Below are 20,761 nucleotides of genomic sequence, written 5' to 3'. Positions count from 1 at the left end.
ACCTCCATGCTGTGGACAACGATTGACTGTCTGTTCACTCCTGTCTAAATTAACACTTGACCAGAATCTTAACAAGACTTTACAAAGGTTTAAACACAATGTCTGTCTTAGCCAAACTGTTCTTCCTAGCTGTCAATTAATGTGAGCAATGTTATTCTAATACTGTCATCTATCTGTGTCTGCCCTTGTAGAGTTAAAATTTCAAATGTCTCTTATCAATTATGAAAGTAAATACATGCATACACAAATCAAAACGAAAAATGTTTTCTTGGGAAATAGCCCCTCACAGTGCCACAGTACAAGCAGTCATTGCCATGTTCTGAATTATTGAATTTACAATGAAGAAGAAGAAATCTTTTATGCTGGAGGGGCTGAAACCAGTGTGTCTTTAGTGGTTTTTACATTTTTATTAATAATAATAATTTGACAATTTATCAGAAGTATTGGTCAGCCAACTAATGCTCTAATTGTTTCAGCTCTACGTCTGACACGTTTTCGGGAGAGCATGTGTTGCGTTGTGTATTTGTTAGTGTGTTTGTGAAAACAGTGGGGTATATATTGTCAAACTGGAAATGGCCTCATGCCCTGATGTGCTAGCTGTAGGGTCTGGCTGACCATTTCTTTAGGCTGCCACATTGGGTGGACACAATCATAATCTAGAGGCAGGGAAGATCCCTCATTAGCAGAGAAAAATCTAGCAAGAATGAACGTTCAATCATTTACAACTGTGTCCCTAACTGCATCATTGCATTTATAGCAGCCTAGTATTTGGCTACTGTCAGAGCTGTGCTGTGATTAAAGACCAACATTAAAATCCGTTGCAGACCTCAGGCTTTCTGGAAACTTCACCACTGTAAATGAATGGTAAGTTGTTAATCGTGGGCAGTAATTCAAAGCACCAGTTATTCTCTCATCAGCATTGAGAAGGAAAAATTAAGCATGTCCAATTACTCCAGAAAAGTTTGATCAAAAATGTAAGCATAAGGAGGTCCTTTGTCTTTATTGAAACATACATTATTGTAAGTCCATTCTCACTGCAAGCATTTGGACAAATCATGAGGCGTACATCAGGTGCTGCTTTACTTTTAACTGGTTTTTGTATGTCTGTCACACCGTCATGAATTGTCATCAATACAGAGATATTAGGATATAATGGAATCGGTTTTTATTTACTATTACTTTTCTGGAAAATCATGCCCTTGCGTCATCGTCTTACTTTCTGTTTTACATCAAATTTGTATGCAGTTTTAGCAATTGATTAAGAAAATAGAGACATTAAAAAAGCATGAATAGTAACGTTTCTCATGATGACCAATTTTATTATCTTCTTATTTTATTTTCTATGTTAGCCTTCGTAAATGCTTTTAGATGTACAATTAAAGTGCTAGTTACACACACACGTGCATAAATACACCCTCTGGTTTTTCAGGTCAAATTAGTGTGGGGCATTTCTTTTGATCATCATCATCACTGATGGTGTGTAATACTGTAATGATACCACTCGTCATTGCTATTGTTCAGGAGAGTCATGGAAAGCTTATAAGTTAAATATTTCTGCAATACGTTTATGTGGGTTTTGATATAACTCTTGCTGCTCCCTTGAATTGTTTCTGCTCTGGAATGTCAGTCATTTAGCTTGATTGTCAGGACCCAGTAGTATGTTGAAAATTGAGTACAACTTGTTCCTTATATTTAAATATGCAAATCTTTAGTCAGCCTCCTAATGTGAAAAGGTGCCAAGGTTATAAATTCGTTTAATGCTTAAGAATTGTAGCCTGATAAATATTTTATGACATGTAATGCTACTTTTGTCAAGCTATCATCTTCTGTATGCTGAGTGTAATATCAGTAAATAGTGTTGTCAACATGGGTTTCTGTAAGTGTGTGAGTTTGGAGCTGTGCCATGTCCGAGGCCAAAGATATACTAATGACATGGACTCCAGTCGTGTGTTTTACCAGCTCAACTGCTCTCATTAGATGAGAAGCTCTGTGTAGCACAGCTCGGCTCATTAATGAGGCACAGCCATGTGCTGCTGAACACCACACTCACTCGTTCAAGCACATACACCACAGTGTGTAGGAGGACTCAGAAAACATGCACGCACGCTACATCCTACTCATTGTGTGCTGTTTTATAAAGTCCCTTTTCACTGCACTACCAGTTAACACACACTCATACATATATGCAAACACACATACCCAGCAGAATCACCATTTTGAATACAAAGTGCACCTGGCCTGGTGGGGGGCATGCACCTTCTAGTCCTCAGTTTTTTAGGCCTATTCACTCACATTCACAAATCCTGTCCCTCCACAGATGTGTGTTAAGTATGTATTTTTGTATGCATGTAGATGTGTGTGGCAGGGGCCCCTCCTGATTATAGCTGCTCCATAATTAACAGTGATCAAATTTGTTTTGTGGCATAAATGGTGCATGTGTAGAACATTAGGCCTGGCAAGTCTCATTTCACATTCAGCTCAAGGGCTCGGCAGCAGACGGGTCACGAGCTTCAGGGAGTACAATCACAAGCCTAGCTCCATATGGTCCTGCCTGCTGCATCCTCACCAGTGAGCACCACGAGTGCCAGACAAGTTCCCCCAAGAACCTAATCGTGTTCAGTAATTACCAAGACCGGCTTTTCTTTTTTCTTTTTTTTCTTTTCCCCACTCCCTCAACCTCCCACAATCTATTGCTCTTTTTTTCATTGCACCTGCATGTGCTCTTCTTCAATCTAATGTGCTCTCCTCCAGCCGTTGCTTTCATTAAGCTGCTTGTAATATGTTTATTTTTTCCCTTTGCTGTCTTACAGATTTCCTGTTTTTCAGTTTTTTGCTAGATGAAAATCAAGATGGGATGAGTGAGGGGGAAAAAAACTCAGACACTCCCACATCAGTTAATTTCCAAATTGCTTTATGTGGCCGATGCTGAAAAACCCAGTCCGTCCTCCTGACTGCCTGGAAATTATAAATAATTGTAACAGATGTGCCAATATGGCCAGCCTCCAATAAACGAGGCCCCAGATAATTTGACCAACCCCCTTTGACAGGCCAATTTAATAAAACATGAACAAAATCTTCCTCACTAATAATTTATCATCCCCTCTCCTCCCCTTTGGTTAAAGTTGATTACCCTGGCAGTTAACAAGGTCACGCCCAGATGCCAGGTTTCTGATAATGCAATCAGAACTCATTGGAAAAAAAGGTGATGACATCCTGTATGGTTTTTACTACCTGGCTTCCCAGTAAATCACAGCTGTGAAGACCTGTGTCAAAGGGCTTTGATTTGATGTGTCAAGTAGAGGTGTTGTCGATATCAGCAGGTGGGGCTGCTTTTTAGTGTTTCACGCCTTTTTTTTTGCCCAAGGATTTAAGGAATGGAAGGTGTGAGTATATGCATCAAGGTGATATCATCAAGCACAGTAACCTGCAAAGTCTATATGCTGTCTTTTTATTAGTCAGTTTGTCTCCAAAACTGAATGTATCCTAAAACTATACCTTCGTCACACACATTATCTTAAGGCATGATATGAACTGTGTATGAAAATCAATATTTACACACTTTCATCATAGGATGGTGCCTCTGTATGTGGGCTCTATTTTTTTATCTTTGCCCCCTTCAGTTTATGCTGACACTGACAAATAGACACCGATACATTGGTGGGCACTGACACTATGATGAAGTGAGATGGTAGGTAGCTGTCCCAGTGTCACATGGCACATCTGTTAGTTGATTTAAGCTTATAATGACGACCTGTTATTGTGTTGTAATTTACCATCAGTGTGCCTCGTTCAGACATCGCAAGTTTATTTTTCTCTGTTTGTTTATGCCAACATTTTTTGTTATCTTTTGACATGACTGTTACTGGGCAAACTGCTGTCCCCTGCCTCTCACATACATTTATCCTAGTACAGTGTCACTGCAATTTCTAATCATTATTGAAGTGTAGAAAATATACAAAGCATCTTGCTTGCTCTTCATTTTTTTCTCAGTTTTTGTCCTTTTGTTTTCCTGATGATTTAGATGATCTTAACAAATTATCTCTTAAGAATTACCACAATTTGTTTATTACTATTTATGTTTACTATTATGTTTTTTACAAACAATTTTAAATGTGACTGAATAGCTATCATCATAACTGCTTTTAAAACCCTTCTTTTTTGTTTGTTTTGGCCAATAATAATAATTCAATTGTAATTTATCAAGTTGCAAATTATGAATTAATAATAACCTACCTACACAAAACAATTGTGGAGCTGAAATCTCACATGCTGTACAGATTTGACTGAACCTGAGTTTTAAATTAATGTTCAACACATGCTTATAATAACACGAGAAAGTTTGACTCATGATGTTTTCTGGGATGTGCTCCACAGCCTCCAAGTTATCCTACTTTAACTTTGGATTCATTTTTCTTTCCCAACCTAAAGGCCCCTGTTTCTTTTTTCTTGCTGACAAACAAACATACATCTGTTGGTCTTTCTCTTGTTACAGCCACTGGTTTCAGAGCAGGCCGATGCTGCAACTCAGAAGTCAAGCCCTAACGCTGACCGGGCTTTCACCCAAGGTTCAGATTCCAGGCCAGAGGACAGGACCATTCATCAAAGTTCCACTAGGTCTGTCAGAAAACAGCGGGTAGGTTAATACACAAGTCTGCCAATTATGTCAAGAAAGCACATTGGACTAACATTCTGACATTTATCCATAACCATATTACTCAGATCAGATCAAAGCTGTAGAGAAGGGATATGAAGGAACTGGTCTGTTGACAGTCATGTGATTTATCATCTCTACCAACCTTTGTCTTGAACTCTCCAACACACACAGATGCCCTTCCTACCATGACTAGGCTGGCGTGTGCTATTGGTTTCACGCATGCCTTGGGCTCAGGCACTGCCTAATTTACCGCTTCAGCAGTACATTATGAACAAGAAAGAAGCTTTTGATCTTTTCAGTTTTCTACTCATAAGTTTGTCAGGACATGTTTCTAGATGGCCTGACTTACTCTAAAAATTAGCTAAAGATACATAGTTTGATTTTTATCCCGCTGTCCTCATAGAAATGCTTTCCTCCAGGCAGTTTAAACATGTAAAGTGGTTACTTTGTACAAAATAAATAGAATTTATATAATTTGATGTGCTCCCTTTTTGGGGGGCTCTGCTGTGTTTTATCTATTAACAACACACACATATTCACACTCAATCAAAAGACCCTATTACCGTTGTACACAGATTTATATGTTTATATGTGTTGTCCCTTTTCAAAAGAAACTACACTTAAATTATTTATCAAAAGGTTTGTCAAATTATGGCAATCTGAGGAAAGTAACTTTTTTTAGCACCTTTACTTTTATCATCACAAGTGTACAGTTAAATGTGTAAAAATTCAGTTGATAGGTCATTTCTCTGCTCAAAAATAGCTTAGCACTCTTGATGACTCAACAGCCTTCACACACACATGCAACTGTAACATGATGTATAAACACAAATGTTCACAAATGATCATGTAACAGCACTTTGGTCAAATTTATAAAAACCAACATGTCAAAAACATTTGATGTTGAAATATAAATGATGAGCTTAATTATTTAATTTGTATGCAATAATAGAACAAACGGCATCAATTCAAACAAAAAATGAAGTAGCTCTGACAGTGTGATAGGTCGGGATAGAATGAAGCTTAATATTTTACTACACTTTACTGAATTTTAAATTTTGAATTTTTGTTTTCAAATTAAATTTGAAGATTTAATTTTTTAGATTTTGTTTTCAAAGTACCATTTCATTTAATTGATTGCTTTAGTGTTTCATTTTAAACATTTCTTACATTTGTTTCCTGAGAAATCACTATAATAAGTTATGTCTCCACAGTATAAACCTGGTATGTGCCATTAAACTCAATTTAAACAAAACGGCACAGTGTCACTTTTACTCAGACATTGTGTGAGTAAGACTCTTTCCTTACTGAGGCTGCACAGGACAGTGTTGTTTACCTACCACCTTTGGTTTTGAGATTACTGCTAAATTAATCAGTTGTTTATCAGTTGTCTTTTGAATATTGTCTTCATTTTGTTTTAGATTTGTTTTGTGTGATGGTGTACACATGGAATGTGTAGCCTTGTGTTTACACATACATGTTTCTCTGTCTATCTCCAGTATGTATGTGCCTTCTCTTGTTCTTATGTGTGTAAAACTCCCATTTACCCGGGAACCTGAACAAGGTCAGCTTTGAGAGCTCCAGACACACACGACACGCTTCTGCAATAATAAAGAAGCCCATTGATGACAGTGACCCTGCTCTCCGGGAGATGGAGAGAGAGCGGGTGGAGGAGAGGTGAAGAGAGGAGGGAAGCAGTCGATGAAATGTTTCTTCTTTGCTCCAAAGCGAGTGACACTGACCCTTCAGTAAATAAGAGTGTTACTCTAGCTTACATACGGACTGTGGTTAGATACCAGCCTGTCTTTTTTCATTCTTACTATATGCCCTCCGCCCCACCATCTGCATTGCATTCTCCTATTTACAGAGCCATTACAGGGTGGGATGCGGAGGTCAGGTCATGGCCGCCAACCAGCTGCTGAGTTGAGGTAGATGCCAGGCACATCTTTCTTTGCCTAGTGTTCTCTGCTTTCTATCTTTCAGGGGTGTCTTGTGGAAACTTATCAATAATGTGTCTTCTGGACCTGCAACACACAGACAGCCAACTGGACCAGAGAACATCTGTTACAAACTTTAGTCATTTGCCACTGTCCGCATGTCATCCTCTTCTGTACCCCTCTGGACAAAACATACTGCAGTTTCTCTTCATTGGTTTCTACATACAGAGAAACCATGTCTTTAGAATACTCAGCTCATTATTGACTAAAATTTACCCAAAGTGTATTTCCACCATAATACGTATTAGTTGTACCTTTTTGAGTAAATCATACTTCATAGTTGGTTATCTTTACTTTTAATCCTGGGCTTTTTAGTTGATTTGGATTCCCTATTTGGCCCTGGTGTTTCCCCTATGTATGTACAAGCTAAGCCAGTTGGCCTGCCACTCATCAGGAATATGCAGATCAATCTCCTAATTAGTTGCATAGAGTCATTAAGGCTGAGTAAAAACACATGGTTGGCGCCCGTGCAGGCATGATAGCAGAATTGGGCACATCAGGTCACTGATGTCAACTTTAGCCCCAGGGTACATTTCCAAACACATTTAAATACACAACTTTTTGTCCTACGCAAATGATTATGCTTATGCACATATCATATTGAGGAAGAACTGTTTGAGTCAATCATGTGACAGGTCTTTTTAGCTATAAATTCTATTTGCTTAATGCTAACCCTCTATTGAAACAAAAGTCTGTGATTGAATAGTATTTGTCAATATAAATGTACAGTTTTTACTTTGTTACTGCTTCTCAATGTAGTAGTCAACTTTTTTTGTTCAGCATTTAATTTTAGACAAACACATTGGAAATGATACAAAGAAGGCAGAAGCTGTTGCGTGCTATTTCATGACGTTCTGTGTTTTTGTCTCGGACATCTTTTTTTAGTCTTAAACATCTTGGTGTGCTGCTGTCCTAAAAGCCTAGAATTTGTTTGGCTACACTGAGTTGCTCTCTTTAACACAACTCAACCTCAAGATATTTCTGCCATCACCCCAGTCAGATACATGTATAATTGCAAATTAATCTGTGGGACCTACATTATTAAAACACACTTGGTATATTCTCACAGAAACCACAGGTGTCTCGAATCATCCAGTGCTGAAATCTTGAGTTTAATAGATGACAAGATTGGAGGGGGCTTATTGCTTCATTGTCATATAGTAAACGTCCTCTCTTCATGTGTACTTCTCACCCACTCTAGCCCAAGGACTGTTGTGCATTTAGTCCCACTGCATATTTTAGCCCACCATCTGGTCAGCCCTGCCTGACACTGCAGGGGGCTTCCTATCCTCTCATATTCATATTCAACTAGCATATTGTTCCCACTGCTTTTCTACAGCGTTGCCCCAGCACTTCTATACTTCTTTATTTATTTCTGCAGTAGAGGCAGGCTAGCAAACTTCCCCCCCCCCCTCCTAATCGGCAGCTCTTCCAGTTGTCCTATCAAGTATAACCTGGAGGCCCCTAGTAGAGCAATTAGAGCGGCCTCCCTGCCCACCTCTTGTAATGAAGCCCAGCACATTCTGGAATCTATAGCCCCTTTAGTCTCCCCTAATGGGACATCATTATTGTCAAAGAAACAATGTAAATGGAAATGAACATACTCATTAGCCAGTCGCAAGGAGAAACCTTTGCTGCTCTCAGCTTGCAGTTCTCGCTTCCAAATACACACATACACACATGCACACACTTAACTTAACCTCCTCCCTTCAGCTCCAGCAGACTACTACTTCAGTTTGCTTTATTCCTCTGATAGCGTGTTTGTTAGTTTGTGCATATGTATGTAATGAAAAAGACAATGTGCATGTTTTACTAAAGGTGAGAGGGTTGTGGAATGAATGTGGATAATTCCAATATTGGCATTCACTCAGTGTTTCTGCAGATGTTAATTGCTACATGGGCTTGTGCTTCTCTATGTAAGTAAAGTGTGCTCGCGTTCTCACCCCAGTGCTTCTTTGCCAACCTGTCCCAGGATGCACCTGTGCAACGGTCCAGGTCTCTGTCCCCAGCCAGAAGTGTGGAGTTTAGTAGTGGGAGGAGGAGGAAAGGAGCAGAACAGAGAATTCAAGACCTTGAGGAGCTGCTGCAGTTAAAGGTAACTAATAGCTAAATCAAATGAATACACATAATATCATTTCCTTTTTTCTTGTCAACATTAATCTCCATAACCCCTATATTTCTTCAATTTATATGTCCATTACTTCACAGTGTTCTGTCTGAGTTATCCTACACATGCCAGTGGCTGTTGACTGCAAGAATATTTTAAATACATGAAACCATTTTATTGTTTTCCTATTACATATTTGATAGTTTGAAGCACTAGACAAGCCTAATGGAGTCGCCTGTTGATGTGGCCACATATCCCACAATTGTTGCTGCTATCTCCTGTAGAGTTGTGAAAAACTTTGACACTTTAACAGTCACCGTTTCCAATGTGTTTAATTGCACTACTGCTGCCATGGCCTTCTCTTTAACGTTCTTTTTCAGTGTCTTTCACACACATGCACATAGGTATGTGCGAGCACATAGAGTGTGCGTAGGCAATGAAGCAGCAGGAGAGGGGCAGCTCTGGTGAAAGTGGTTGCAGCAGGGTTTTTTTTCCCTTAAACGAATCAGTTTTATTGGTCTTTTAACCTTCACATGCTATGAAGCTTTTCTCCTTGCTATTCTTTAGTCCTAATCCTTTCCTCTCTTTCGCAAATTCACTGCAGGCAAAATACTCGTAATTTTCACCTCTTCCCTATGTTTCTTTTAAGAGTAAATTTTCCATGTTGGATTTAGTTTGACTTCCCTTTAAAGCTGTCCTCCTTATCTCCTTTTTTTATCCTTTGCATCTTTCAGGCTGATCAGTGAGTGAGTGATTAGGCAGAGGTCATCTCTATTTGAACACAACTCCAAAAACACATTAAACATTATTTTCTTGTCAGATAACAAGTGTTTAAATTACATTACTGACAGACACCTATCTAGTCAGTAATACTCTACATAGATTCAGACGACACGCTTCACTGTCTTAGTTAATGGTGCCATTTATGTTTCTGCTAGTTGAGGGGCATTTGGCAAGGCATGCACAGAAAAAAAACATGATTGGCAACTCATATCTATGACCACAGAAATGTGAGCATTATTTTAGCGTATGGCTTCATGTTTAAGTCCTTTGGCTGGATCAGCTGCAGTTAATACTTCACCTCTGCCCTCTCACAGTACAGTACTTCACACTGTCCAGTTCACTATTCACAAATTGATCCTATCCAATTCTTTCCAATAGAATGCCTTTCAAATTGGGTACGCAAGCCTGTACCATTGACATGTTGACCTTAGCAGCTAACAGCAGCAGACAAACAAACAATTCTCATAATAATGGCCTATTTTTTTCCTGCACACTTTCAAATAAACAGTAGCTGTTGCTGTGTAATTATTTTTCAGCTTGAGAACATCCACAAATGTGTGTGCTGGCTGAGTAAGGGGTTTATTGATCTGTGAGCAAGGGTCTGTGGCCTGATGACCAGAGCTGGGCTACCCAGGGGAAACTCTATACGGAGCCTGAGAAGCCATGATGTGGTTAATGCCTTGTTCCATCATTCAGCCTCAACTCTACTGCGTCCTCAACCAGCTCCTAGCTCAATCAGTTAACAGTACCCTGGCCTAGCCTTTCATTAGAGCCTTGTATTTGAGAGGTTGGGGGCTGCTTGAAGGGGCTCGGGACATCTTGCAGATATCCTCTGTGAATAAACCACACTAGGGAAAATCCATACTTGTCACATTGGCATTGTGAATGTGTAGTGTGTGCATGTGTTTGCACAACTGGTGTGTGTGTGCGTGTGCGTGTGTGTGCGCGCGCGCGCAGTGCATGTTTGTGTGCTCTCTCTGTTCTCTTTGTCCTTGTTAATAATAACAGGGCTGAGGGCTCGCATTTCCCTCTCTGCAGGGCAGCCGTGTCATATCAGCAGTAAACAAGCTCCTTCCCTTCAGAAAGTGCTCGACAACTCTTCCTAGCTCTGGCCACTCAAGCAGAAACCTGTCCTGCACTCTTCCTTTCAGTTCTTTTTTCTCTTTCTAATTTCTTTGTTCTTTTTCCTCTATTTTAATCTGTTGTCTCTCTCTCTCACTCTCTCCTCTCTTTCCTTGTTCTCTTTTCACCTCTGTTTGTCCTGCCTGTTGAAAGTGTTTTTTGCATCACCCTTGCTGCTAAGGTCAGTGTGTTGGGGAGGAGGGGTGGCCCCTGACAAGAAAAATCTATATGTTGTCTTATTCCTTCTTTAAAGCAGGAGCCCATTCTTGCAGTGTTTTAATAGCTGTCAACATCAGTGTCAGCAACAAACCCACAGCTGCAATCTCCACTAACACAACACTTCCTGGTCATCAGTCGGTAACTCCAGTGAATGAGTTTCTTTGCTAGTTAAGGAGTGTGTGTGTGTGTGTGTGTGTGTGTGTGTGTGTGTGTGTGTGTGTGTGTGTGTGTGATCATGCATGCGTACTTGGTTTGCTCTGGCCACATTGAATAGTCATGTAGATGTCATCCGTTAGTGATAGTTTTTCTTTCTCAGGAAAAAGTGTTTCAGCTGAACATCAGTTTAAATATGCAGACGCTGAGGGATTTTCCTCCACTTCTCTGCCATGCTGTTCTGCCAGTTTACAGTATATGAAGCTGACTCCCTTCTTCAGTACTGTATGTTTAATAATTTTGTTTCCAAACCTTACAGATGGAGGAGAATAAAGAGCTGAGGAGGGCTCATGATAAGCGACGTGAACGCCTTTGTTTGATTCAGAAAAACTACAAGGCAATCAGAGACCAATTAAAAGAGATGGAAAAATCAAATGGCTTGTGAGTACACTTTTTAAGTTTTGTCACACAGAGTAGGAAAATATGACTTAGTAAATATTGCATAGGATCTGTTGGTGTACACACAGAAGATTCACAGAACACACATGACCTTTTTGCATACATAAAGTAAATTGGATAAATTCCAGTTCAATTCAGCAGCAGTGACTAATTTCCAAACACGTAACTCACCTTTCCTAATGTTAAAAGCTCTTGTGAAATGTTACAATCCACTGAAACCATTCACAAAGCATATTAGGGCCTTATAGCTCTCCACATGTTGTTTGACAAGACCTGAGTGCTGGATTTGGGAAAGTAGGAGAAATTCCTCCCTTTGCCTTTGAAAAGCTCAGAGGTTTTAGGCCTAGTCAATTTGGGGTGTGTTGTGCCAAGTGTGCGTGCACTTCTGTGTTACCTCTCCCTCAGCGTTCATTAGAATGTGAGAGCCAGAAGCTGGAGGTGTCTGGTCCTGGGAGGTGCAAGGTGTGTGAGAAGTCCTGGGGAGGGAGGAGGGAGTACGGGATAGGGTCATTTCCTGTGTTATCTTCACCAGAAACCACAGGATTTTTTACACAAAGTAGAAAATGTGCTGGAAGATGTCATTAAAGCAAGATTGTTTTCTCCATCATCTCACCTAGTCTTTTCCACTTTCTCCATTTCTTCTCTCCAACAGTGTATTTGAGGCCATTTTAAAAATGTAGTTAAAGGTGCATATGTTTGGTGGCCGCATGGGAGCAAAGTGTTGACCCTGTCAGCTGTTTTCTCTCTGGGTTAATTAAAGAAAACAGCAGTGCAATGTGAGCCCGTGTGAAAGTGTAGTGAGTGAGGGAGCGCGTTCAGCGCGGGGCTCGACTCGGCTCATGTCAGCTCAGCGCGGCTCAACAGCATGTGTCTAAGACAGTGGGAACAAAGCTGTAGAGAGAGAAAACTCTCAGAGTCAACACCAGTTGTGCTGCTGTTATACATTTTAGCAGGTTATCAAGAAATGATATATTTTTGTTAAATGAACACCTGATTTTTGTAAGAAAAGCTGTTTATGACACACAGAACTTTGGTTATGAGTAAAGACCTAAAAACAGAGTGTATTGTGTCCGTGTCATCTATGTGGATTTCATGACTAATTTGACACGAAATTGATGTAAGAGGCAGTGTTGCCCTTTTCACTTAGAGCTCTCTATGGCAGCAGCCAGTCAAAAGGTTATGATCATGGCATACATTTGGCATTAAGACCCATCCTTAAATAGCTGTTAAAACCCACTGGGGCAATGCCAGGCTGAATGAGAGACAATAGAAAATGACTTAAATACTCCCATTAGTGCTGGGAAATCGGGGCACTAACAAGTCAGTGGGGATAGACATAGAGTCTCATTGCATTTTGAGCTTGTTAAGGATTTCCCAGTAGCGTCCATGCTGTGTTGTTGCCTTTTTGGAAAGATGTGGGGGTTGGTTTAGTTCCTCTTTTGTCTGTAGGTTTAAAAAGATGAGACCATATGTGTGACCCTATCTGCCTTCTATGCTCTCTACTATTGTACTTTGAGATCTTTCAGTGTAAAGATGCAACACCAAATAATTAGTATTAGACACAACATCATTCTTTTCTGAAGATTACAGTCTCCCTCAGATCCATCTTCATCTTTTATTAGCAGAGTAAAGCATTGAATCGGATAATTGGTTGCTGTATGGCCAGCTGCTGAGTGACATCACCTATGTGTAGGATAACTAGTTCCACCCAGGATAGAACTACCGGCCAATCACAAAGCAGATAAGGGATCCATTGGCTCATCAGCATGCAGGCAGTAAGCAGTTGGCAAGTCCCAGTGAAACTACCCTGCCATTCACCATTAACCCCATATTTGTCCCAAAATGGCATACAGGAGAGGGTAAAAAGCCAAGTTCTTATTTATATTAGAAAAGGGAAAAAAGTTTTTTAATCAGACTAGGGATGATGGGGGTGAGCAAATAAAATTAAAGGTTATTAAAGCACCGCACTCTGATCAAAGTTGCACCCATAAACAGATTCCCCCTGAATCAGAGCAATTAGCTGTAGCGGCATGGAAAAGTTCTCTCTATTTCCTCCTGTTTAATAATGGAAACTGGGATACCATAGGGGAGGAAGCACTGAGGCCTGAAGAAGATAGCTCTCTCATGGTTCCATGTTCAACAGCATTTCGGCCCACTGTAAACAAATTAAGCTGTACAAAGCTAAATTTTGACTTAATAAAGCTTCATATACCTTGTGTAGTTACACATATATATATATATGCATATATAAATCACAATGAAAGAGAATACAGCTGTCAGTAAAATGTCATATACCTTTACAGTTCTATGCAGTATTAGGGTTTAGTTTAGGCTGAATTCACTATATGCTTCCAGTCGAGATTATCCATTAAGTAGCTTTTTACTCTGGTAAACTTACCCCAATCCACTGATAGTATGCACATACACACACTATAAAGGGGTTTGAGGACTCCAAATAGCTCACAGGGGCATTAGCAGTATTACATGAAAACATTTTCTATTCCTCAGTAGCCCACAACTCCCAGGCAGCAAGGTTTAACTAGTATTAGCGTAGTGTGGCAGCAGCTACATAGCCAATATTGGCCATGGGAAAAAAATCCCTGGACGTCCACAATCCATTTTCACAACTCTGCTTCATTGAGTAAAAATGAGAAATTTTAATATGTGTTTCTCTATACATCTGACCAAAATTGCATTTTACAAATCTGTAGATTTCACAGTTTTGGTTTACAGATGAAAGATTAATGCAAGTGGAATCAGGTGGACTTTGACTGATTGAGTTGAGTTAAAGAGCAACTTTAACAATTTTCAACTTTAAAGCTCTCTATGGCTTTAGTTTAAGGTGTAAATGTAAATTAATGCATTTAAACGTCCCTATATTTAAATATTTAAATATCTAATAAATATTTCTATTTCTAAAAACTCCAGATGACATCACCCAGAGGAGTTTTTCATCATTAGGAGGTCAGATGATGTCCTCTGGGGGAGCTCTAGAAAAGGAGGTTGACCTTGATTACAAACTCCATCATGTGAGCAACAAGACAACATAATCTGAACAGAAGGTTCCTCCCAATGATGGCATCTGGAGGAGTTTTTCAACTAGAAGCAGAGAGATATTTTCATCTAGTGAAGTCAATGGGTCGTTGGCATTTGTTTACATTTACTACTCAACCTAGAACCAAAAAAAAAAGCAAGTTCAAAATCAGTGAAGGCATCCTTTAAGCTGTGTGTAGGGATGCAGTTTGCGGCAAAGCAGCTCAGCACAAAGTGTCATTAAGTATTCATAAGTGAAGTGTACACATTTGAATGACCTCGTTTGTAAGTGTGTTCTTGCCATTATTTACATTTGCATGGCCCACAGGGAATTCTCCACTGCCTTGCCACACAGGTAGGGCCCTGAGCTTTAACAAACATGCATATGTGTGTACATGATTTACCATTGAAATGTCAGTGTCAAGGCTGCACATTTGAATACTCCTAAAGATGGCTGAATAACAAAAACAGTGAGAGACTTAGGGACCTTGTTATCCTATGTGAATTGCCCAGAGGCAGGAAGGTAATCTACAGTACCAACCTTTTCCCTTGTATGTTTGCTTTCCATGTGAGTGGGTCATAAGCAAGGGAGTCTCTTCAATACATAGGTGTACTTTTTGCTTGCTCTATATTCTGTTCTTATATATTCTGAATGCGTGTCCAGGTCCAGTGGAAGGAACCAGCGTGCAGAGCCGTGGCAGCTAAGACAAGAGAACAGTGATGCAGTGTGGAACGAGCTGGCCTACTTCAAAAACCTCACCAAGAAAGTTTCCATTGAAAAGTGAGTCACCTGCTGCTTGATCTATCTGATTGAAACCTAGATAATGGCAGAACCACACTAGTGAGTACACATATTTGGAAAACTATATATTCAAACAACCATTAACTTTGGAACGTTTTTTAGTACTTTTTAATCCTTTGTTGGGACAGTCTTGAGGTACACAGGGGAAATACAGTGTTAGGTTTACAAATTACTTCACTGGGAATACACACATACATGTGCATGACAGGCCAACACAGTTCCTTCTGTTACAGAAAAGGTTTGACCATAGGCAACTGTTAATAATGTGTCTGAACATGTCTCTGCACATATATACTGACACACATTTACTGTTCCTACATGTTTGTGAGTCTTAGAATTTGAGCATGCCCTTCCCAACTTCACAACATCCACCTATCCCTCCACATCATTAACAGACAGCAGGGGCCATAGCAAGATCATTAGACTCTCTGCTCATCTGTAAAACTGGCTGCCCAAAAATTCACACACAAAAGTGCAGGAAGTGAAATCACATTATCAGAATGCCTGCAAAGGCTGTGTCTTTGAAAATAATAGTATTTTAATGGAACATTTATGTCAAAATAGATTCATGTTGCCTGTGCTATTACTTGGATGTCAATAAGATACTAAACATTCTTGTAGTCTGTAAGGTTCTATTTTAGGATTATGAGTTTAAATATTGACCTAGTATTTATTGAATTTTTTGTGTCAAATAACTTCCTTCTTTACTTGGTTTTTCCTTTCTTTTTCCATCTGTCATTTCCATTTTCTACATATTAGTCAGTCTTTGGGTATAGTATTGCTTGTCTTGTGTGATCCAGAGAAGCCCCCACAACGGTACCAACAACACTAACCCTCTATACTACACAAAGCTTGGCCTAAAGCCACACTCTTTCTTTTTTACTATCTCCCCTAGTGTTCACCTTTCCTCACCTCTATTCTCCTTTATCCTGTGCCATCCGCTTCCCACTTGTCTTCCCAGTTGCCTCCCTCTGGCCCTCTGCAATGCTGCAGTAGGCTGAGGCCAGAATTCTGGTACTTGCCGCCCACCCCCTCTACCGCTTTCCCCTCTGCTCACCTCCCTGCTCTGTCCTCCTAATCCCAGTTGAGCTCATTATGATATAGCCTGGCTGCCTCTCTCCAAGCTTGAGCTGTCCGAGCTAATTACAGGCTAGCAGCCCCAGTGCCGCCGATGCTGCCTGTTAAGGGGTTGTCCATCCGGCTGCCTGCCTGACCACAACTGTAGCCGGGCAGCGGAGAGCACTGGATGGTCTGGGGTGGGGCATGAGGGTGGATGAGCAGATTAAAGTGAACTCTCAGGGTCCTTGGAACGGACCTACAAGGGAAACCACGAGGGAGAGAGAGAGGCTGGCTTCTTTCCTAGCTATGTAACTGGCCTGTCCTCTGAGGTTAGTGTTGATCCCCTTCATGTGCCCCTGACCAGCTCCACCTCATCTCCTCCATTCCTGGCCCCTGGGCCCCCCCTACACAGAGGGCTTGCACAAAGTAAACTTGGCTAAGATCTTTAAACTTGCGCTTTAGACAAACTCTCCATTCCAGGGTACACATCTGCACACACACGGTTCAGTGTGTAAAATCACACTGCATGTCTATTATTATATATACTATATTAAACTTCTCCATACCTGCTGTGAGAATGAGCAGGAATTAACGGACAGGGTTTCTGGGACTGTGAGTGAAGCCATCTTAAGCAGTTTTACTTCAACGGAGGCAACATAAAGGGCAAAAGTTTTTACATCACAGTACAAGAACAACAGGAGTTATGGTTACCATAACTGCCGAGAAACTCTTGGGACAAGCCGTTACGGTTGTTGTTCTGTTGACTTTATTATAACGATTGTCCTTGTGAAAGTTTTGCTAGATAAGGGTTAGTGTTGATAATGCAAAAGCTAATTAACTACTGACAGCTGAAGAATTTAGGGCCAAATTAAGGCCCCTTATAACAGTTGAAATGCCTAGTGGCAGGTTTAGTGGAGAGTCTCTGTTTAAACTTCATTTGTCTCTCATTTTCTCTTCATCATCGTCATCGTGATATTGTTTACAGATGCTCAACAACAGCATTCGTAAAACATTCTCTTGAGGCCCACATGACCATTTCCTAGAATGAATATTGCTGGGATAACTCCTGCACAGTGGGTCCCCACATTGTTGACAGAAAGGTTATTAAGCCAAGCCCCCCCGTAATCCCTGTATTCGAATTAAAGGTTAAGAAAGAAGGTGAACCAGGTCTGTCTCTTTCAGCTGATTTACTGGCATATTTCTTATGAGTTCTTTGGATATTAAATAACTGGTGGAGGGCTTTATGGGTTGGTGAGAGAGAAACCCACTGTGGCAGTCACCTGATAGATATGTCTTCAACACGTCCATTTTCTCACTTTAAATCCTGCTGAAAAGTCAGGACAAAGCAGCATGCACATAATACAGACATCAAAATAGGGGGCTCACAGGATAAACTTCAGATTATTTTGGGAGCATCTCCGTTGGACATTTGCATTTGCACTTACACTGCCTCCCTCCCTGAATTCAGTTTTTATCAACTAAATAGTTTGTGTCCCATTGAAGTATAGTAATGCTATCAAACCAAGCCTATTATTATTATTATTTATTATTTTTATTTTATTTTTTATTTTATTATAATTGTTTTAAAAACAAAAAGTTGTAAGTTGAAATACACTCTCAATTAGGACCCGTTTGGGTTTGCATGAAATGACAGCCTAATATTGGTGACATATTTCATTTGGGTGGCATTTGGGTGACAGTGAAAACAAAATTATTACAAAAAAGACTGAATAAAGCAGCAGAACAATAGAATATGTAACAACATAAATAAATATTATAAAATCACTGTGAACATCTAGACAGGTATTCGTCTACTTTTTTCTTTCTGGTTCCCATTTCTATCCTGACTCCTGACATTATCAGATTCATTGTTTGATGCACATCTCTGTAAAAGACATTGAGATTTGGACACGTCGGGGCCTGTGCTAATCTCTGCCACCTATGGTGAGCTATGGACATCAATGTTTGTGTATTGATGGAGAAATATAACTCTGCCTTTAGTGGCGTCTAGCAGAGACTGCAAATTAATATCACAATTTGAAACTTTCCCTGTCTTACCAAAAGTACAGTGTCCAGCAAGACCATGTTATCCATAATGACAAATTCAATGTCAAGATATTAAACTTCTTTGCTGAGATGACCTTTCTGCAACTTGAGACATTTTTGACAAGCAGGATGCATTAGACCATAGTGGTCAGATTTGTGCTATAGGGTTCATTACTCGGCAGATTGACTACAAAACTACTGGTTATGAATTTAAAAATAATTTGTGACAAATGCAACTTTTTTTTACAAGATTAGAACTTAACTAACCTGTTTAACATTTTTATAGTATTTCACTTATTGATGCTAGCCAATCCACAATTATAAAATTTTTTTTAAATAATAGTTTCTATGTGGATTTTTCATGCTCTCCTTGTGGCTCCATGGGTAACCTCTGGGTTCTCCAGTTTTCTCCCACAGTCTAAGGACGCATGTTAGGTTAATTGGTGGCTCTAAATTGCCTGTGGGTGTGAATGCGAGCATGACTAGTTGTCCATCTGTGTATGTCTCTCTGTATTGGACCTGAGATACACTGGCAACCTGTCCAGGGTGTACCTTGCTTCTTGCTCACTGACAGCTAGGATAGACTCTAGCCCTCCTGTGACCCTGAACAGGATAAGCTGTTAAAAATAAGGCATGGATCGATAACAGTCTGGGACCAAACAGTAATTTACAAAAAACCTTCTGTAAGGATGTAATAATGTCCTGAGACAGTGCAACTTAATAACTCTGCACTTTAAAATGTTAACTAGTATACAACTTCTCAAATGCATGCTGGGGTGTTCTAGAGGCCAAAGCCACTGACAAAGTAATTGACAGCAAGGATGAATTTTGAATAAGATTTTGTTCTGGTACTAGATGGCTGGTGCGCAACTATAGGCTGGGTGGGCTAGAACATTTGCAGGGGAGTCATTTTATCTCCCTCATTATGCATCTGTCTGCGGTACTCAGTGTACATGCTTCTTAATTGTTGTTAAAGGTCTGTTGATAAAATAAAGTCAGGGATTATTTAGGCACTATAAACAGAATAAACACATGCAGTGCACCCTCAGACATTAGATGCTATACTAAGATGACATCAAAGCATAAATTAGCTAGCGATTACTGGGGGAAAAAGCCTTTGAGATCATTTGCACTGCAGCAGCAGTGAAGGCCCCTCAATGGAGAGTGACCATTATGGATGTAAACCTCCCAAATAAGCGACATTGACTCTAATTAATTTTAATAAAGTTTACCCTGATGTTCCTCTTTTTTTTCCTGGTTGTTTTATCTTCGTTTGCTACAAGGTATTAGAAGTAATGAGAGTCTTTTGCCCCACGGAGCAGGACTTCGTTAGAGGAGGGACACTTTTACTTAATCACATACACACATACAAACAGAATGTTTTATGCATGTTTTTCAACCAGACAGCTATGATTTTCCTTCATTAATTATTTGCTAAATTAATTATAGTGTTAAAAAAACAACAACTTTGCAGTTAATAATTATGATGCAAGCTTTAGCGTGCCATAAGGTCTTAGCATTTCTCAAAAGATAAAAATAGAGCACAAAGAATGTAGTTATTTCAAAGACCCAACCACAGAAATACAATTTACATACACGGTAATGTTTTTTGCCATTTCCTACCCAACATTGAAAAGTTATATACTTTAGAGTTGTAATTAACTTGTGTAAATGTTTAATAAATACAACATTATGATATTATTTAATTGAGCATTAGAATTCTGGCAGCATCAACAAATCTCTTAAACTGGGAATATTGTGGACATCCTAGGTTGTTTTTTTCAACCAATGGTAATTCCATGAATCCCCATATTTCTGATGTCGGTGGCCTGTGGGTGGAGAACATAACTCTCAGAGATTCACTTTTGCTGTTGCTGCTGTATCCCCCTTAGCTAAAATACAGCACAGAGAACTGGAAACTCCACCAGTCACCATTTCTGCTGACAGCAGTGGCTTATCCACCCAAAACTCCCTCCATGAATGAACAACCCTCTAGCTAGAGTTTAAACATAAGGGAACCCCCTTACACACACCCAAAGACAAGATTCATTTCCCCAGTGATAAACATGCCAGCGGTGTTTTTGCATTCCCACCCTATTCACCACTCTTCTGTATTTTTATTTTCCATGCAAGATACCAGCAGGACGCTGGCATGAGAAATCACAATGGCTGTAGATGATCTTATGCTTTACACTCTTGTGGATGAAGGCTGGCAGTTTGTGCTTTAAGCTGTGTTAGTTGCAGCACAGGTTGAGATGAGATCAAATGACATAGAGTCGATAGCTCGGGGCTGAAGTTCCACAACTGCTCGAGAAAGAAAATGTGTT

At 39.9% G+C, this 20,761-nt stretch overlaps 1 protein-coding gene across 6 annotated transcripts in view; it reads left to right on the top strand.

The window, feature by feature from the left end:
• Positions 1 to 20,761, top strand: part of cntln (centlein, centrosomal protein) — an 80,170-nt gene that overhangs the window by 19,472 nt on the left and 39,937 nt on the right. For all 6 annotated transcript variants that reach the window (XM_067499029.1, XM_067499030.1, XM_067499028.1 and 3 more), the window contains exons 10-13: positions 4,493 to 4,633; positions 8,624 to 8,746; positions 11,355 to 11,476; positions 15,192 to 15,308. In XM_067499029.1, the coding sequence (XP_067355130.1) occupies positions 4,493 to 4,633; positions 8,624 to 8,746; positions 11,355 to 11,476; positions 15,192 to 15,308 (503 nt within the window). The remainder of the gene's footprint in view (positions 1 to 4,492; positions 4,634 to 8,623; positions 8,747 to 11,354; positions 11,477 to 15,191; positions 15,309 to 20,761) is intronic.

Source organism: Channa argus, chromosome 3 (genome assembly GCF_033026475.1).
Source record: "Channa argus isolate prfri chromosome 3, Channa argus male v1.0, whole genome shotgun sequence".
In the NCBI taxonomy this organism is placed as follows: domain Eukaryota; kingdom Metazoa; phylum Chordata; class Actinopteri; order Anabantiformes; family Channidae; genus Channa; species Channa argus.
Note: the sequence above shows the minus strand (reverse complement) of the source record. Positions and strands in the feature narration are given on the sequence as shown.